Source organism: Notothenia rossii (genome assembly GCF_949606895.1).
Source record: "Notothenia rossii genome assembly, chromosome: 7".
Taxonomy (NCBI): Eukaryota; Metazoa; Chordata; class Actinopteri; order Perciformes; family Nototheniidae; genus Notothenia; species Notothenia rossii.
In genome coordinates, this window is record NC_136905.1 from 7,529,391 (window position 1) to 7,551,146 (window position 21,756).

A 21,756-nucleotide genomic window follows, 5' to 3' on the forward strand; every position below is an offset into this window, starting at 1 on the left:
TTTGTCCTTTTTGAAACATTACTCAAATGACATTAGGTGTCATTTTCGAAGAGGATCCATACCAAACAGGGAGTTTTTTTTAATTAATTCTGTAGAATACCAGAAGTTCTCTGCAGCAGTGCACCATTTTATTCAGATTTCATATATTTCAAATACTGCACTTTGGATATTGCACTAGTGGTCCATATTGCCTATTTATTACAATTTTCAATGTATTGTGCAGCCTTAGTTGTATTTACAGCGCACAAAATAGCAAAGAAATAGTGAAGAAAATGCATTAATTATCATTTATGTCCATATTTAATGTTCATTTTAAATAGGGTTCGGGTTGAAATATAAATAATCAACTGGTCCACATTGCAATCAGGATAGAAGTGTAATTATTAAGCAGCCCTAATACTAGTAGCACAAAACATGAAACTATGCAATCACTGGACTTCCTGACATGTCACACACACACACACACACACACACACACACACACACACACACACACACACACACACACACACACACACACACACACACACACACACACACACACACACACACACACACACACACACACACACACACACACACACACACACACACACACACACACACACACACACACACCCTTTAATTTACTTCATTTTGCTGTTCTTTCCCTCTTTCTTTGATTTTTTTCTTCCCTTTTCCTTTTCTTTCTTGCTTTCCTTGATTTTTTTCTTCGCTTTTCCTCCTTTCTCTTTCCTTGATTTTTTTCTTCCCTTCTCCTTTTATTTCTTGCTTTCCTTGATTTTTTTCTTCCCTTTTCTTCCTTTCTCCTTTTCATTCTTGCTTTTCCTTGCTGCAGAAACCCCCCTGTTATTTGGGCGGCTGTAGAGGTGGTCAATGAGGAAATTGTAGCTGTCGTCTGAATCTACATCTGTGGAGGCGGTTCGAAGGATGTTAGTGGGAGAATGTCTCAAAGGGGCAAATCGTAAACTCAAATTACAACTCCATATGTCTTAAACGGAACATCTGTAACATCGTATGAAGAGTAAAACTCCTGAACCACAGAACAGGGGTTCATTGAAAGACATAGTTTGTTTTTTATTGATAAAATGTCACTATTTATCACTGGAACTGTAAAAAAAAAAATATATAGAAATTATTGTTGGATTTTCAAATGTATGACAGTCCTTTAATGTGTGATCATGTGTGACCAAGACTTCTCTCAGGACAAATAACGTGTCATTTAAAATGTTTCCAAAATCAGGTTTAAAGGTTTTAAAAGCCAGATCCTATGAAGAAATATTAAATTCTGTTCTCCTCAGCACAACTGGAGAGCCATGGATGACTCAGCTTCAACAGTTACATCACAAACAGTAACTGAACCGCAGGCTGGTTGTATGGTAATGTTTTTCGGTGTACAGATACACACACAGGAAGTCAGACACCACTATGATCCAATCCTTTTCAGTAATGTACAAAATGGAATACATTTACATTATAAGATTAGAACACACACACACACACACACACACACACACACACACACACACACACACACACACACACACACACACACACACACACACACACACACACACACACACACACACACACACACACACACACACACACACACACACACACACACACACACACACACACACACACACACACACACACACACACACACACACACACAAAGAGGTTTCAGTAGATGTTGTTCTGTACCCTGGCGTATACTGCGCTCCTCCTGCGAGCCGTCGTTATAATTGACCGGCTTCCTGGTTCTCTTTCCCTTGCCCAGGTTTCGGGCGAGGTCCTCCTGCTGCTGCTCATAGTGATGGCGCAGCAGCTTCTCCCAGTAGTCGGGGTCCACACTCTCCTCCTGCTTGATCACCTCCCTCTCCACCTCCTCCTGCTCACACAGAGCAAACAGGAATTCATATTGTAAACTGCATACATGACAGTGCTTGTCATCCACATTAATGATCAGATATATGTAAATGTATTCATGTTCATCATAAGAACGATGACTGAACTCTGTGTGTGTGTGTGTGTGTGTGTGTGTGTGTGTGTGTGTGTGTGTGTGTGTGTGTGTGTGTGTGTGTGTGTGTGTGTGTGTGTGTGTGTGTGTGTGTGTGTGTGTATGTGTGTATGTGTGTGTGTGTGTGTGTGAGACAAGAGCTATATTCAGAGCTCTGCTGCCTTGGCCACAATCGTTCATTGTTGCTGTTGTATGATTGGTGTTTAGCTACGGTATTTAGTGTCCACAGCACCTCTGCTTTTAGGGTTGACGTAGACCCAAACGTCGCCCGGAGGTCCCCCGGTGTTGTTGCGGGAGCTAACGCTAATGTTTGCAAAAGGTGCAGCGGGCTTCAAACACGTTCCCCTCCACTGGTTACAAGCAAGCACTAAATCCGATGTTTTCCAACCAAATACGGTTGAACTGACACTTCCCATATTTATTTTAAAGTAGATTCGAAGATACCTGAGTTTCTGACTGCCGCTAGCTGAAGCTTGGTTGGTTGCTAGGTTACTAGCTGGGTGTTCTCCGATAAGGGGCCGGGGGAAACAAAGTTAGTGATTACTGGTTCCGTGTTGATTTATTTCAATACAAACCGTACTGGTTACTTTGCAGCCCGGACATTTCCCCCAAAACACATTTAGACGCTATCGCAACACAGAAGTACCTTTCGAATCCCATCATTTTTAAGACCTTCTAAATCATATTTAAGACTTTTTAAGGCCTTAAATTCTGATCATCAAATGTAAGGCTTTTTAAGACCCCGTGGCAACCCTGCTAGAAAACACACTACAGGAAAACCCCAAAAAGGATTCATGTGCAATGGCTTGTTTACATGCTGCTGTGACAAAGTATATCTAATCTAATCAAAGCTGTCAACAAGGTGAAACAACACTATAATGTTATGTATTCATGAGAGACTCGTACCTCCTCCTCTTCATCTTTGACCACGTACTGGGCCACTTTGAAGGAGCTGAGGTATTCGTTCATGCTCTGGATCTCCGTGTCGTCCGTGACGGGTCTCTGGTCCCTGTCCAGCAGGCGGTCGACGGCACTGTCGTCGTAGTGGATCACACTGCTGTCGTCCTCTTTGCTGTTTCCTGGACGAGTGGAAAGGAGAGAAAAATAAACAACATTTACCAAAAAAAGGTTAGAAAAGTGTCAAAAGAACTACAATTTCACGGGAAGACTAGGGGTAGAGGAATGTGGAGAATCTGGTTAGGGGTGTTTTCAAATATCTGGAACATCTCCCAGAAACTGGCAGGTCCGCTGCAACTCTGACTACTTTTAAATCTAGCCTGAAGACTTTCTTTTTGCCGCTGCTTTAATTGAACTATTCGCATCTCACACTGCACTGTAACTCGTATTCATGTACCTGTGTTACTCATGTTTAATTATCTTTGCTTTTTAATGTTTCTAATGTGTGTTATGCTCTTAATGTCTTTCATTTTTGTAAAGCACTTTGAATTGCCTTGTGTTAAAATTTGCCTTGCCAACTACAACATCCAATAACAATTCGCCTCACAATCTGATCCACTTCCAACATCTGATCCCGACAAACAAATTGTGGCACGTCTTCAAAAATATCTAGCTATACTTTTAACGCCGACTCACTGTATTGCTGCAAATAAACAGTTGTTGTTAGAAAAATATCCCTGGTCACCGGCTTGAGCTTCAATATCAGGATCCATGTATTTATGATCCTCTCCAGAATGGAAGTAGTCATCACATACAGAGCATCAACTAGTTCCTGAACAGTGTCCTTCACATGCTGATATCCAAGAGAGGGAGTTTATCCCAACAGTTGTCCTACAATGAAACGGCTTCAATCCCACGTTAATAGTAAAAGATAAACATAAAAACGAATTGTCGACAGAATGAATACTAGATCTTAAAGGTCCCCTATTATACTGTTTCTCATCAATATATTACAGGTCTCAGATATATACAAAACATGTCTCTGATTGGCTGAAACACCAAACAGATCGTTGTAGCATTACCCATAATCCCCTCTGTTTCAGCCCTGTTTCCAAATGGCTGATTCTCTGTCTGTTATTTTAGATGAAAATAAGGAGTCCCTCCCCACGCCCCTCTGAGAGACATTTGGTTACAAAGAACTCATTAGGCGCTTTCACACCGGAGTACTTTTACCGTTTAGTTCCTGGGATTTTGCGTTCACACCAAAAAGAGAACTTAGTTCAGAGAACTTTTACCCACATTTGTAGTGCCTACTAGAGAGGTGGTACTTTCCTGGGGAGAAAAAAGTTCCAATTTCTGATTGGCTGGGCGAATTGCAAACCACGCCCCATAAAACTCAGAAAAGTTTTGTGAAGCCGCCATTGTATTTGCTGCCATTAGCATTATTAGCATTAGCCCCGCGCACCAACTGAGAGAGAATAACTTATGGAAACGCAAAAAAAACATGGGAGCGGTGGATGATGAGGAGGTGTCGGCGTTCTGGCGATTTACTCAGAAGGCTAGGAGGAGATTCAGGTGATAAGGGGAAAAAGATCTGATCAGCTCATTTTCAGAAAGGTTTTTATAGAAATGGATCAGGACAAAAAGAGAGAGAATCTTTGTTCCTGAACCTTTCAGAGTCTTTTTACACAGAGGGGACACATGTTGATGTAGAAGAGACATGAAGAAGAGGGGACACATGTTGATGTAGAAGAGACATGAAGAAGAGGGGACACATGTTGATGTAGAAAAGACATGAAGAAGAGGAGACACATGTTGATGTAGGAGAGACATGGGGAAGAGGGGACACATGTTGATGTAGAAGAGACATGAAGAAGAGGAGACACATGTTGATGTAGAAGAGACATGAAGAAGAGGGGACACATGTTGATGTAGAAGAGACATGAAGAAGAGGGGACACATGTTGATGTAGAAAAGACATGAAGAAGAGGAGACACATGTTGATGTAGGAGAGACATGGGGAAGAGGGGACACATGTTGATGTAGAAGAGACATGAAGAAGAGGAGACACATGTTGATGTAGAAGAGACATGAAGAAGAGGGGACACATGTTGATGTAGAAGAGACATGAAGAAGAGGGGACACATGTTGATGTAGAAGAGACATGAAGAAGAGGGGACACATGTTGATGTAGAAGAGACCTGAAGAAGAGGGGACACATGTTGATGTAGAAGAGACCTGAAGAAGAGGGGACACATGGTGATGTAGAAGAGACATGAAGAAGAGGGAACACATGTTGATGTAGAAGAGACATGAAGAAGAGGGGACACATGTTGATGTAGGAGAGACATGAAGAAGAGGGGACACATGGTGATGTAGAAGAGACATGAAGAAGAGGGAACACATGTTGATGTAGAAGAGACATGAAGAAGAGGGGACACATGTTGATGTAGGAGAGACATGAAGAAGAGGGGACACATGTTGATGTAGAAGAGACCTGAAGAAGAGGGGACACATGTTGATGTAGAAGAGACATGAAGAAGAGGGGACACATGTTGATGTAGAAGAGACATGAAGAAGAGGGGACACATGTTGATGTAGAAGAGACATGAAGAAGAGGGGACACATGTTGATGTAGAAGAGGGGACACATGTTGATGTAGAAGAGACATGAAGAAGAGGGGACACATGTTGATGTAGAAGAGACATGACGAAGAGGGGACACATGTTGATGTAGAAGAGACATGAAGAAGAGGGGACACATGTTGATGTAGGAGAGACATGAAGAAGAGGGGACACATGTTGATGTAGGAGAGACATGAAGAAGAGGGGACACATGTTGATGTAGAAGAGACCTGAAGAAGAGGGGACACATGTTGATGTAGAAGAGACATGAAGAAGAGGGGACACATGTTGATGTAGAAGAGACATGAAGAAGAGGGGACACATGTTGATGTAGGAGAGACATGAAGAAGAGGGGACACATGTTGATGTAGAAGAGACCTGAAGAAGAGGGGACACATGTTGATGTAGAAGAGACATGAAGAAGAGGGGACACATGTTGATGTAGAAGAGACATGAAGAAGAGGGGACACATGTTGATGTAGAAGAGACATGAAGAAGAGGGGACACATGTTGATGTAGAAGAGACATGAAGAAGAGGGGACACATGTTGATGTAGGAGAGACATGAAGAAGAGGGGACACATGTTGATGTAGAAGAGACATGAAGAAGAGGGGACACATGTTGATGTAGAAGAGACATGAAGAAGAAGGGACACATGTTGATGTAGAAGAGACATGAAGAAGAGGGGACACATGTTGATGTAGGAGAGACATGAAGAAGAGGGGACACATGTTGATGTAGAAGAGACATGAAGAAGAGGGGACACATGTTGATGTAGAAGAGACATGAAGAAGAGGAGACACATGTTGATGTAGAAGAGACATGAAGAAGTGGATTTTGCATAATAGGTGACCTGTAAATCTATCCGTGTGATAAAGTGGGCTCACCCTCTCCGAGTTCATGCTTGAACAACTCTTCGGTGCCGAACTTGAGGATGTCGTCGAGCTCCTGTTTGGACATGGATCCGGTCTTGGATCCGAGGCCGGGCCGAACCACCAGGTGAGTCAGCATCATCTTCTTCTTCGCCACCTGCAAACAGGAGGAGGACAAACTAAACGGTTAGCAAGAACATTTGTTGACATGCTTGTTATTTCTTGCAGTCCTTTCTTCTTCCACAGACCTGCGTGATCCTCTCCTCCACCGAGGCTTTGGTGACGAAGCGATAAATCATCACTTTCCTGTTCTGACCGATACGGTGAGCTCTGCTGAACGCCTACGGAGAGCAAAGAAGAAACAGATCAATCACCTGGAATTAGTGTTGTCACGATACCAACATTTTGGTTTCGCTACCAAGTCAAGAATTGCGATTCCGATTCTTTTTCGATACTTTTCATAAAAAAAAGGGAAACAATCTTAAATGTAATTATTGTGCTTTATTTCACACCAGAACCATAACACAAACTTTTAAACAATGAGAACAATAAATAAAATAAATGACAAGAATTCGTATTAAATCAAATTAAAACATGTCTGACAGACAGGCCTCGTGGTGTCCGTAGGCTTGCCCTCACTGTCAGAGATATAAGCCGCATTCACACCGCAGGACTTTCCCTGGTACTTTGGTTCTTTAGTTCCGTTAGTACCAATAATGTCGCGTTCACACCGCCGGGACTACTCAGTGCCGGGAACTCTTTCGGTCATTTTCAGTCCCTGCTAGAGAGGTGGTACGAACCTGGTGATAAAAGAGTGCCAATTTCTATTCTATTTCTATTGGCTGGGCGAATTGCAAACCACGCCCCGTTAGACTCTGATTCCGAACCAGCATTGCACTTACAGCATCCGACGAGTGGGTCAAATCCCTAGTCGGCTGCAATAACCCAGTTACAAAGCTGTATAACATGAGCACAAAGACAACAAGCTCAGTGAACTCCATCATGTCTGAGGCCGGAAAGTAAACAAACGCCTCATGTACAGCGGGTGGGCTTTATACCCCCTCCCCCGTGTAGTTCTTCTTCTCTCATTTTTTTTTGTACTCGCCGTGAAGTGGTTTTGCGGCCTGCCAGTAAACCCAGAGAAGAAGTGACGTTAGCGTAATCTTGCCTCAGGGAAAGTACTGCGGTGTGAATGCGATTGGCACTAGCCCCCTGGCGGATTCAGTGCCGTGGTACTTTAGTAAAGTACGGCAAGTCCTGCGGTGTGAAAGCGGCTATAGCTAAAATACATCAACATTTCGCTTCTGGCTCTTTTTTGTCAACAAGCTGAGGCGCAGCGGCAGTTGCACTCCCACTCGCAGCCATGCTTCTCGTTTTCTCACATGCTCTGGCAGCTAGCGCGTGCACGAGAGAGGGGAGGGGCTTAGAGCGTGCTTGAGAGGGGAGGGACTGCAGGCACGGCTGCAGTCCAGGGAGTGGAAGCAGAGCTCTGAACACACACGGCTCTTATTAAAACGGCGCTTTCTCACCGGAGTACTTTCCCCCGTCATTCTTAAAGTACCCATACTAATGAAACGGAGGAATCGTAACGTTTTTAACGGCAGGGTATCGCGGTACCTTTCAAGTATCGGTACACCGTGCAACACTACCTGGAATCATCATTTACAGTCCACATATTTATACCTTTTTACACATACTTTATTTGAATTGCAACATGTGTCACTTGCACTTTCTTATTGCCCTGTTAAATCTTTATTTTAATGTCTTAAGTAGCTTTTTATGTTTCTAATAAGAATCCTGGGAAGATTTTTATTTCCAACAACTACGATGAACCTCTTGTGCAAATGTTGGTAAAGCCATTGGATCTTGAATCGAAGAGCAAACAAGAAACAAGCAGCTTTATCACCTGTAATCATTATTTACATTCCACATATTTATACATTTTTACACACAATTTCTCTCATTGTGTGACTTGCACTTTCTTATTGGACTTTCAAATCTTTATTGTTATGTCTTAAGTAACCTTTTATGTTTGATTTATTTATCATCATATTCGATTTACTTGTTTATAGACTGTTCTTGCACTATTTCTATTTTATTTTATTTGTATTTACTTGTTCTATATATATGTTGCACTGTTGGACAAGCCTCTGACCTACGCTTTTCATTCACATATCTACACCGTAGCTCATGTGCTAATGAATAAATTGAATTGAATGTTACTAATGAAAAACCTGGGACTTAACATTTGTATTTCCAACAACTGTCAAAGCCATTGAATCATTAAATTAAGGCACACGATGTGGACAATATCTGGTTTGCTTACTGCACATATTTTATTGCATTCTATTTCAATGTAAATTACTGCTTTATTTTAATTTCTATTTTACTATATTTGTTCTTATTTTTGCTGTAATGTTATTGTAAGAGCCAATCAGGCACATTATTTTATGGTAATGAATTATGGTTTGGTGAGCCAATTGAATATTCTTTAATTAAACTTAAATGAGCTGAATAACTATGAATTATTATTATACTGTTTTTGTAACGTTGTATGTTGCTTATGGACAGCTCTAGTTTTATGCTTTGTAATAATTTATAGAAAGCAGATTGTAGTAGCGTGCTCAGGTATGAATGCCAGCGTGACACAGCAGGAAGTCTAGAGAGGAAGTTGGAAAAGGTTTTTGACCGCACACATCCGTACGACTGGGATTTGTTTGTTTATTTGTTTAAATACCGTGCAAAGGTTGCACGTCGGCATTGGGCTGCCAGCTGATCCATTGAACCTCCTAATAAAGCACTTGAATGGAACGAGCAAGGTATTTGGATTTCTTGAACATACGCAAGTCAATACTCAAATTCGCCTCCTAGACTAATGGCGCTTTTCCACCGCAGGGCCTCGCATGGCTTAGTACGGTATAGTTAGGCCTTGGTAGGCCAGGCTCACTTTATGCTGCGTTTCCATTACAGTTTAGTAGCTGGGGCAGTAACTATAGCAACGCAGTGTAGGCGGAGCTGTGACGTCATCTTCAGTGAGAAACACAAACCCAACATCAGCAGTTAGCTGTTAGCCCTCAGAGCTCACAGCTCCTCATATCTGTTCAGAAACTAGACCAAAGTTAAACAAGTCCAAACCACAGACTGTCTGCGTCATGGAGAATACAGTCCCTGGTTTATTTATGTCTGTAGGCCGTTGTTGTGAGTGTGGACGGTCGGAGCATATACTGCGTTAGCTTAGCCGATCTCCATTTAGACAACACGCATTTTAAAAGGTGTTTCTCCTGCCGTCTGTCTGCAGACTTGTCAAAGCATTAATTCATGGTTTTTACTAACCGGTATCAGTATGTTGTTACTTCGGCATCATTTAGAAACGTGTATTACAATTAAATCACGGTCAAATATGTTCATTTTGTTGTAGTTGCCAGCGATTCTCTCACTAGTTTAGCACACTCAGCCCGGTTGTTGGCCCGGAAAGAACCTGGATTTTGGAGAGCCAGAAAACTGTGAAAAATTTCCCATGGCCTTTGAACATTCCTTTTTTGGACTATTGGCCACTACAGTTATTACAGTGTTCTTAATATAGTTCTCTATCTGTGTTTTTTTATTTTTGTTTTACTTTTATGTTTGCACCACGACACCAACTCAAATTCCTCGTACGTGTCAACCTACATGGTGACAAACCTGTTTCTGATTCTGATCATCTCAAGATGCTGAAATTGAAGTGAGGTACTGCACCACTCAGAGTTTCAGTACCTGGATGTCGTTGTGCGGGTTCCAGTCCGAGTCGTAGATGACGACGGTGTCAGCGGAGGCGAGATTAATGCCCAGACCTCCAGCTCTGGTGGAGAGGAGGAACGCAAACTGCGGAGCCCCCGGAGCTGAGGGGAGGAGAAACAGAAGAGAAACATTAGTCTCTTTTCACACTCAAGTTTCAAGGCTTTGTTGCCATGCACAGTAGCTACAGTGGAGATATGAGCCGCTTTTACACCAAGTACTTAGCCGGTACTTGTTCCCGGTACTTGTTCCCGGTACTTGTCCCCGGTGCTTGTTCCCCCCGAACTCTTTATTCCCTCGAACTGTCCAAGTAGAACTTCTCTAGCAGGGACTATCTGGGGGTGAAAAGGTTCACGCAAACTAGGGACTAGTTCCAGATCCTTTTTGGTGTGAAACCAAATCCCGAAGAGACATGGAGAAGAGGGGACACATGTTGATGTAGAAGAGACATGAAGAAGAGGGGACACATGTTGATGTAGAAGAGACATGGAGAAGAGGGGACACATGTTGATGTAGAAGAGACATGGAGAAGAGGGGACACATGTTGATGTAGAAGAGACATGAAGAAGAGGGGACACATGTTGATGTAGAAGAGACATGGAGAAGAGGGGACACATGTTGATGTAGAAGAGACATGGAGAAGAGGGGACACATGTTGATGTAGAAGAGACATGGAGAAGAGGGGACACATGTTGATGTAGAAGAGACATGAAGAAGAGGGGACACATGTTGATGTAGAAGAGACATGGAGAAGAGGGGACACATGTTGATGTAGAAGAGACATGGAGAAGAGGGGACACATGTTGATGTAGAAGAGACATGAAGAAGAGGGGACACATGTTGATGTAGAAGAGACATGAAGAAGAGGGGACACATGTTGATGTAGAAGAGACATGAAGAAGAGGGGACACATGTTGATGTAGAAGAGACATGAAGAAGAGGGGACACATGTTGATGTAGAAGAGACATGGAGAAGAGGGGACACATGTTGATGTAGAAGAGACATGAAGAAGAGGGGACACATGTTGATGTAGAAGAGACACATGTTGATGTAGAAGAGACATGAAGAAGAGGGGACACATGTTGATGTAGAAGAGACATGAAGAAGTGGATTTTGGATAATAGGTGACCTTTAAAGTTGGCTGCTCTCGTCGTTACCATCTTGGGAGCAATGCCACTGCCTAACCTCCATCTACTCTGAAGATGGGCCTCGTTGGTGGTGGAGTTTTGTTTGACGTATGTGGCTCACCATTAAATCTGTCGATGGCCTCCTGCCTCATACTGCCCGTGACGCTTCCATCAATCCTCTCGTATTTGTAGCTCTCGTTCTCCAGGAAGTCCTCCAGCAGGTCCAACATCTTGGTCATCTGAGAGAAGATCAGCACTCGGTGTCCTCCATCCTTCAGCTTCCTCATCATCTTCTGCAGCAGCGTCAGCTTCCCTGAAGACTTGGTCAGAGCGTTGCCCTCGTACATGCCGTTCGGAAGTTTGGCTGCCTCCTACAATCACAGAAAACACATCAATCAAGACTGCATTAAACATTAGCGGTGTAAAATCACAACGGTCATCACAGTATGATATTATGTTGGTTCTTTGGACAACAAAACAATATTTACTGATATTTCAAATGATAGGATTTGGATTGAATTCAATGACCTGCAATCATAACAACAATCGGTTACATTTATTAGAACTAAAATATAATTTGCCACCAGATATTTTACTAAAAAACAATCTGTTCTTTTAAAACAAATATACCTTTTGTACCGTGCCATTTGTCTCATGTTTAAGGTTTGTTTGAATGTAAGGGGAGGACGTGCTCTTGGATGAAATGGTTGACACAATAATGCCGCCAAACATTTTTTTTTATTAACTTTGCATCAATGATATTGGATTGCTGATCTATAAATTAAGTTATATGCATATACAGTGATGCAAACACAGGTATGGTGAAAAAAGAGAACTATTCGAAGCAGAAAAAAAACTGCGTAATATACCATCTGACAATGGCCTGTGCTATAATCCTTCAATTAACTGGCTGTTCTTTATAATTTACTCAGATCAATAGGAGACAGAGATGTTAAGTTATGAATCAACGGTTTTTATTATTATTTACAGCAGGGGTGGGGAACCTTTTTCCTTTCAATTTGTACAACATCCTCCGAGGGCCGTACAAATTATTGAACTCAACCTCTGCTTAAAAAAACTAAAATCACAGCCCATTAATTTGGCCTTTCTTTAATGCTGTGCAAAGAAAAAGCAACCTCTTAATCCAGATATCTCACCATGACTCATGTTTGACGCATGCATGCATGCATTCAAGTGCACGGTTGTGGCATGACCACCAAAACAGAAAGATATGGACACAAGATGTGTGCAAATGTATTTAGTATCCTATCCATGTGAACATGATTTAAGTGGGGGGGGACCTAACCTCCTCTCGGGGGCATGCTCACCCGGGAAGATTTTTTTTTAAATATTGAAGTTAAAAGCATCAATCTGGTGCAACATGAGGAGATCTATGGATACATCTTTCAACACCCATATGAAACAGAACTGTAAGCAGATTTTTCTTTTTGTATATTTTACAAATCACTCCCCTTTCAAACTCTATTCTTGTTATTATTAACAACTTTTTTTTGTTACTGTCATATAGTATTTTATACCTGTTAATAATTTAGTCTCTAATGTCTCATTAATAACTATAATGATCATATCAAGGTGTGGCCTAACCTCACTGAGCTGAGGTTATTTGAGCCTCTCAGGAGAGAGCTCTCTTCCACCTGGTTGTAGAAAAGCTCTTTAAATTCGTTAGCATAGCTAGCTAACCAGATGCTAATAACAACAGATCGTCACTGTGCTTACAACTAAAGACACAGCCTCGCAAACACTGTGGCATGTGTACGGCTCCTTATGGGTACTCTAATATTTGAAGAGCTGGAGCGGCATTCCGATGCTCTCCGTTACTCCTTTCAGACGAGACATAACCACGTGAAGACCTATGGTGAATACACGTTACGCTCGTGTTGTGTTCAATGAACCTGTCCTTGGCCTGGAAAAACAGGCACTCGCTTGTTTAATTATTTTGCGATCTAGATTTCTTCTTCTTTTTTGAAGTGAGAAGTTGTCCGTCCGTCAGTCAGTCGGACGGACTGCCCCCCCCCCAAAACGGAAACTCTTCGGTTCTCCACGAATTACACAAGTCACCCAAATCAGCGTTAAAAAAGCGGGAGGCGCCGAAAAGCGACTAATTTGCATCACTGATATACATGTGTTTAAATCCATAGAACTTGTTCACATTCAGCCCCAAAATAAACACTTTGTTCCATTAAAATTGTGTTAAAATCGTATAGAGGAGAGGAATCAACATTAAAAGGTAAATGTGTTTTTATTAAGAGTTATTAAACGTCCCTACGGCTTAAATCAAGCTAGATTATGGACTTCTTGAAGACTCATTAATTTTGACGAATACTTTACAATTAGCTAAATAAACTCGACAACTTGGGCTTAGGAAAAGTTTTGGGGACAAATGTTTAATTAGAATATGACTTATTTGGGTCCAGAAAAAAAATTACATGATAACATTTTTGAGAAATTACACTCATTAGAGTAAACGTGTAAAATTCCAGCTGCAAACTTAAAGGGGATCTATTGTGCAAATTCCACTTGTTCCTGTCTTTTATACATAAACATGTAGAAAACAATGTTTTGTCTTGTGTAACCATTAGCCAATCACCAACCAAGGTACCACCCCCCCCCCCCACCCCCACCTTATCACCTGAATCTCCTCCTCGGGCACCCTTTTGTTCTTTTCAACTCTAAGAGGGGGCGTGGGGAGGGGCTCCTTATTTTCATCTAATGGTGTATTTCCACTACAGCGCGGAGCGCAGTTTAAGCGTGCCGTGCCCGGCCCGTTTTTGGTTGCGTTTCCACTAGGGGTAGTTCCGGCTAGCGGGTACTTTTTCACAGTTTTCTGGCTCTCCAAAAATCGAGGTTCTTTCGGGCCAACAACCGGGCTGAATATGCTAAACTAGAGAGAGAATCGCTGGCAACTACAACAAAATGAACATATTTGACCGTGATTTAATTGTAATACACGTTTCAAAATGATGCCGAAGTAACAACATACTGATACCGGTTAGTAAAAACCATGAATTAATGCTTTGACAAGTCTGCAGACAGACGGCAGGCGAGAAACCTTTTAAAATGCGTGTTTTCTGAATGGAGATCGGCTAAGCTAACGCAGTATATGCTCCGACCGTCCACACTCACTACAACGGCCTACAGACATAAATAAACCAGGGACTGTATTCTCCATGACACAGACAGTCTGTGGTTTGTACTTGTTTAACTTTTGTCTAGTTTCTGAACAGATATGAGGAGCTGTGAGCTCTGAGGGCTGACAGCTAACGGCTGATGTTGGTTTTCTGTGGTTCTCATTGAAGACGACGTCACGGCTCCGCCTACACTGCGTTACTATAGTTACTGCCCCAGCTACTAAACTGTAATGGAAACGCAGCATAAAGTGAGCCTGGCCTACCAAGGCCTAACGATACCGTACTAAGCCGTGTGAGGCCCTGCAGTGGAAATGCGCCATAAAGTAACAGACAGAGAATCAGCACTTTTGAAACAGGGCTGAAACAGAGGGGTTTATGGGATGCTGCAATTATCAATTTGGTGTTTGGAGCTAAACACTTCAGAGACATGTTTTGTATATATCTGAGACCTATAATATATTGATGAGAAACAGTATAATAGGGGACATTTAATATGAGTGTTTGTTTTGCTATCCTGAGCATTCAGCAACGTATATAAACAAAGGATGTAATTTATTTGAGATATGTATGGTACCATGGCGGCGGTAGGAAACAGGTAGGGGTGGTTGCAGCACTTCTTCAGGTCCATCACCACGTTGAGCAGAGACACCTGGTTTCCTCCTCCTCGAGTGTTCAGAGCATCGAAGTTACGCGTCAGGATGAACTTGTAGTACTTCCTTTATTACGAAAAACAATGAGAATATGAAAAGATAATGAGGATAGATTAGACAAAAGGAAAATGTCAAAAACACTTATTTTAGACTTTATATCCAATAGTATCGGAAATTAAGAGGCAGGAGAATTCATATGCATAGTCTTCAATAAGTTGTAATTTTGATTAAAAATACTGATTAATAGTCAAAGTGTTGTAGAAATAAATAATTAACTTATCAGTATTTTTTCATGGCAAAACGTGGGATATTTCGATGTTTCTTGATTCTCAAATGTCAATATTTGCTGCTTTTCCTTACATTTTTTATGATTCTAATTTTAATATTTGAGGTATGGACGATTTGTTGGTAAAGAAAAACATTAAGTACATTTTCTCAATATTCTAAATGTTTAATTTTAAGCTACACAATAAACAAGTTTGTCTCTATAATAGGTTCACACACAGAAAGTATAGAATAATATATTCAGCGATTCTTCTCCGACACGTTAATACTTTTTAAAAACTTTGTTCATACATCAGATAATGCACAAAAAAAGTTTTACGCCATCATATAGACTGGTTTGATTTTCATGTGTGTTTAACTGAACACCTGTTAGAATATATCACTACACATCGTCTCTTTACGTACTTCTGCATAGGGCTGAGCTCCACCCTCACGATGAGCTCTGTCTTTGAAGGCATGTGTTTGAAGACGTCGGCCTTCAGCCTGCGGAGCATGTGAGGGCCCAGCATGTCGTGCAGCTTCTTGATCTGATCCTCTTTGGCGATGTCTGCAAACTCCTCCAGGAAGCCTTCCAGGTTGCTGCGGAGAGAAATGATCCCATGAATACAGGAGGGTGGGGAGGGGGGTCCTCATAGTTAACCCTTGTGTTGTGTTCGAAAGCTGTTACCGCTCATGGTGTTGGCGGGTCAATGTTGACCCATGATTTATCTCAGTCCAAAACACACAGAAGAAGTGACTATCATCCAATATTGTTTGAACTACATCATAACTAACTTATAATGCATTCATAACCGTACAATCCTGTTGTAATTTTATGTTATGGCCCCGAAACACATTACACCACATATTGCACACGTGCATGTGTGTGTTCAGGTTCAAGTGTTAGTGTACATATTCTTTGAGAAAGGTGGAGTTCCCGTAAAGCACTTTAAACCTCCAGACCAAAGTGCTGCACAGTCAAATAAACAAAACAAAAAATCACAGCACAGCTCACACACCATAAAACATCCACAAGTAAAAACATTAGACCATTTAAAAGCAACAATCTAAAATATGTCAATACGCTAAGGAGAAGAGGTGAGTTTTCAGAAGCGATTTAAAAGCAGACAGTGTGGCGGCCTGTCTGATGTGCAGGGGCAGATCGTTCCACAGTGTGGGAGTCTCTACAGAAGAAGAAGGGTCCCCTCTGAGCTTTGACCTGGTTCTGGGCACATTCAGGAGCAGTTGATCAGCTGACCTGAGAAGGCAGTTGGGCGTGTAGGGGTCTAGCAGCTCAGAAAGATATGATGGGGCCATGCCATTAAGGGATTTAAAAGTAAATAAAAGGATTTGGAAATGAATCCTAAAATGTATGGGCAGCCAATGGAGCGAAATGAGCTCATATATATATATATATATATATATATATATATATATGCTCTGGAGGTGTGAGTACTGACTTGAATCTGACGGGGGTCAGGAAGTTGAGCAGGTGGAAGAGCTCCTCCAGGTTGTTCTGCAGAGGAGTGCCGGTCAGCAGCAGCTTGTGTTGCAGAGGGTAGTTGTTCAAGATGCGAAAGAACTAACAAAAGACAGGGAGAAAAAATACGTTCAATTTCAGGTATTAAACGTAATAATAAAACTCAACAACATACAGAAGAGCTGAGGGCGACACAGCATGTTTATACTTTTAAGACTCAACTCAAGACCCCATACATTTGGCTTTCAATTGAAATGTAACATAACGTAAAATAACGTAACATTACGCAGCGTTAGGTAACATAACACGACATAACATAATATTAAGTAACCTAACAAGACGTAACGTCGCGTAACATAACGTAACAATACGTGACATAACATTATGTTTTATTGAGGCCTGTGTTTATTGACGTCCGTTGGTGTTTAGTGTTTCTATTGATCTCAGGGTTATGTGTTGCTCTGTTCATAAACTAGGAAGAGAATTCTTATTACTTTCTTATTGTTTACTGTTTAGAAAGCCCTTGTTGTTACCTTCTGTGTTTGAAAAGTGCTACATAAATAAAGTTTGATTGATTAGTGAGTTAGAATCATCATGTGCTACAAAGCAGCAATGCAGGTGTTGTGAAATATACACACATTGAATTGAAATGTATATAAATCAGATATGCATTTGAAAATTAGGGCTGCAATTATTTTTGTATTATCTAAAAAGTTAAATATATACATCTTGACAGGGAAAGTTAAATATAAGTGCTGTGTGTTTGTATTACCTTGGACTGGTTGTTTTTGAGCCGGTGGGCCTCGTCCACCACCAGGCAGGCCCACTCGATGGAGCCCAGCACGGCCTGGTCGATGGTGATCAGCTCGTAGGACGTCAGCAGGACGTGGAACTTCACCGTGGAATCTTTCTGTAAAACACAAGAGAAAGGGGGACAAGCGTTCAGCTGTGAAACACGGGACAGAGCAACATACATCATTATTAAGACTGCAATAGAGTGGTGCAGGGATGACGTTTTTTTTAGGCCGACCCGGAAGTAAGCTGCGCATGAGTTCCCTCGATAAAAAAAGCAAATGGGATTTCTCCATAGGATTTTGGAATATTGTAAAAAATAAGGTCTGTGGATGAGAAATGCACGTTTTGTTCAGCCGGATAATCTCCACATGTCTACTCTACTTTTATCATTTTCGAATCATAAATCTAATCGCCAAAAGCAAAATGCTAACGTTAAGATATAGGAACTACAGCCGAGTACAGCAGCAGGACTTCAACGTCACGCCAACTTAAAATAGTAAACTACAGTGTTAAAAACGACAATTTCAAAAATACAGATTCTAAATGGTCCAAGTTGAAGCGTGTGTTTGAACAGTTTGCAAGGAGGTACTTGCTTTCAAGCAGAACAGGGCAAACAAACTTAGCAGGAGTGTTTACGTGTTTGGCGTAATGACGTACAACGTCCTCGAGAACTTCTTTAGTCCTATTCAGCCGCTTGTTAACAACCATCGCTTTTCAGACACATCAACTCTTCAGAAATCACCAGTGGGGTCACTACTGATGGATTTAATGTCGTAGAACAAAACTTGATCCGTCTCTTAAATTTGTGTCAACCACAGACCTTATTTGGAGCTATTTTCCATAAAAACGTTGACTCTGAGACGAGGGAACCGGAAGTGGTAAAATGCTAACTCACTTCCAGGTTTTAGGACTCGTTCCTGCACCACTCTATTGTTTCCAGTATTAATAATGAACTACTAATTAAAACAGGTGATTCGGTCTTTGTACAGTATGGCAGTACCAATGTGTTTATCTACCAGTATAACATTGATACAGGATCAATGAAATGCAGGGCACCAATCAAAACTGACTTCACTCCTGCATTAACTCCTTATCCACTAACCCCTAGGGCCCTTATTCCACCTAGCGTAGCACTTTTTACTTTAGTTGTTATTGTTCTTCTTTACTTGCTTATAAAGCGCTTTGAGCACCAGGAAAAGCGCTTTACAAATGACATTAGTATTATTATTATTTGGAGTTATAACTGTTAAAACATGTAGCCTTATAGTCTGATTGCCTTTTACTCTGTTAAATTGTATTTTTAGTCTTGTATGTGTTTAACAGAGACACATGTTGAGGGTTTACATTGCAGGAGGGCAAAGGAAGTGTGAAAGGGGGATTTGCAAATGGTTAAGGACGAGGGGGTGTTATGGTTTAATGGTGGGGATGTTTAGATGATGCCTAAGGGACTTTAAGGGTGGGACCAGTTGGCTTTTCTCTCGACTATATAGTGTGACTGTGAGCTGTGTTCCTGAGGAGGAAGTAGCTGTTCCTGCATTTGAGATCGATGTCACTTGTATATTGACTTTCTTTATTACTTTATTAAATTGAACAAAAGACAAACTTTGTCCATGAATCATTTATCAGTTTCTCTTAAGAATTTCCTCCACAATAACATTTGCTCTACTTTCTCCCTTACCTTCATCTTGGAAGCTTTCTTCCCGCCCCGGATGGCGTTGTCCTCGAAGGAGAACTCGTTCTCCCTGATGACGGCTCGGCTGTCTTTGTCTCCCACGTAGGTCACCACGTACATGTCGGGCGCCCACAGCTCAAACTCCCTCTCCCAGTTGATGATGGTGGAGAGCGGGGCGCTGACCAGGAAGGGGCCTTTGGAGTGACCCTGTATCAGGAGACAAATCATCATTATAGGCGCCATAAGTTAAAATGTATAATTTCATATATTATGTGTAATGCTGTCAAAATTATCGCGTTAATGGCGGTAATTAATTTTTTGAATAAATTGCGTTAAAATATTTAACGCATTTAACGCATGTGCAGAATGGCCCGCCCCATACATCCCACCAGTGGCAGCGCCAGGGTATGGCTGGGGTAGGCTACAGCCATACCAAGAAATGGCTTAGCCCCACCATGAAAAATGATGTTAAAGTAAGCAAAATAAAGTCCGCCAACTGGCGCCGAGTAAATTGCACAGACAGCAGTTAGTAAGATTGATTTCAGTAGCCACTTGTCTGGAAATACCGAAGACTAGGAACGGTTTTGAAAACTTTTGTCACGTAGTGATCGTCTTCTCAATAGAACATCTTTGATAATGTCTTGTGGCCAATCAGAATCAAGATAACGACGTGGTGTTGTTGCAGGAAGTCCTGACGGAGAATACTTTTGCGGTAGTGCATCTCTATACATCGATACAACATTACCTGTTGATAGAAATCCACACGTAATGAAATAAGACCCCACGGTTTGATGATCGATAGGTGTGTGGGCTGTCTTTCATTTTGACACACAGAACAATGTTATAATAAACATACATACAGACTGTATGTTAAATGGATATATCCGCCTCCTTTCATTTATCTTTCCATTCCCACAACAATATACATAAAGAAATGGCATATTTTGGACATAGTTCGAATAGTGATTAATCTGATTAATTAATTTTTAAGCTGTGATTAATCTGATTAAAAAATGTATTCGTTTGACAGCCCTAATTATGTGTGTATATAGATATATTTGAACATTGTAATCCAACATTGTTATTAGTATTATTATATAATTTATTTAAACCAGCCGTTATAAAATTGACGTCATAGCCGACTGCAGCGGCTGGTAATTAGAAGTGAGAAGGAGAAAAGAATCACGGGGCAATATCGTTTTGAAAATAAGTGTTTTGTATTGATATATTTTGTTTAAGTAAAGAGTCAAAGAAACTTTCCTGAGACGGATTTTTATTGGAGTCAAGCTTAATGCAACTTGTGGATATATCGATTTTTGGATTAGACGGAACTACAAACATTAAAAGGAAAATGTTACGGTGTTTTTATTTAGAGTTATTACACGGTTCAAAAAACAAGCTAGATGATGGACCTCTTGAAGACTCATTTACTTGGAATGAAATCTGACGAATACTTTACAACAACCAAAATACACTTAAGAACTTGGGGTTAGGAAAAGTTTTGGGGACAAATGTTTAACACAAATATGACTTATTTGGGCCCAAACATAAATGACATATCATTTTAGAAAGTTAACACTTAATAGAGTACACGTGTACAATTCCAGCTGCAAACTTAATATGAGAGTTGTTTGTTTTGCTATCCTGATGTGATCGAGGTTAATGCAAGAGGCATTCTGCAAATTATATAAACAGTAGATTACAATATGAATAGCAAATCATAAAACCCAAAATATATTTTCTTTATATTGTTGGGAAGATTCAAAGTGTATTTGTATTTACTTGTAAGATTGATTTAAGACATTTTAATACCAATTACGTCCTCCTGTTTAAATTCATTAATTCAATGTCTATTAAGACTTTTTACAGAAGCGCAGAAACCTTGTATTACTAAATGACTGCATTTATATAGTGATTTGTTTCAAAGAGATTTACAATTTGCTTTCTTAATTCAGGCGCTGTCTATCCATGAAACATCAACATATCTCCACAGCTGTATGTGTCCTGCCCTGCCTTTAGGATAGAGTTCCTCACTCAGAAAGCATCCCCTTTATTGGGCAGAGTCACTGTGTGTCACATGTCTGAAACCCGACACACTGACATTGATTGACAGCAGAGGGCAGACCGGACAAAATAGCATCAGCACAACAACACAACAAATGATCAAAAGTCCCAAACAGCAACATATAATATCTAGCCGGGTTTCTTTCTAGTAGATATTGAAAGGAAGCTACTGGGTCCAGTTTTGTTTACAACCACAGCTTCACACACTATCATGTTAAGGCCCTGACACGCCAAACTGACACCAAAGAAAACGTCCCGACGGAACACGACTGTTGTGTCGCCTCACGTCTCCTGCGTCTTGGCCAACAGTCGCACTGGAACACACCGCAAAGACTTCAGCCGACGGCCAAGTAGCACGTACGAA

General features: G+C 41.1%; 1 protein-coding gene across 1 annotated transcript in view; it reads right to left on the reverse strand.

Annotated features, from left to right (window-relative positions):
- Positions 1–21,756, reverse strand: part of chd4b (chromodomain helicase DNA binding protein 4b) — a 70,364-nt gene that overhangs the window by 24,760 nt on the left and 23,848 nt on the right. Inside the window, 11 exon segments of the mRNA XM_079691485.1 lie at positions 1,708–1,894; positions 2,930–3,102; positions 6,432–6,573; positions 6,665–6,757; positions 10,170–10,294; positions 11,440–11,689; positions 15,042–15,183; positions 15,808–15,981; positions 16,842–16,963; positions 17,634–17,771; positions 19,335–19,535. Coding sequence (XP_079547611.1) covers positions 1,708–1,894; positions 2,930–3,102; positions 6,432–6,573; positions 6,665–6,757; positions 10,170–10,294; positions 11,440–11,689; positions 15,042–15,183; positions 15,808–15,981; positions 16,842–16,963; positions 17,634–17,771; positions 19,335–19,535 — 1,747 coding nt within the window.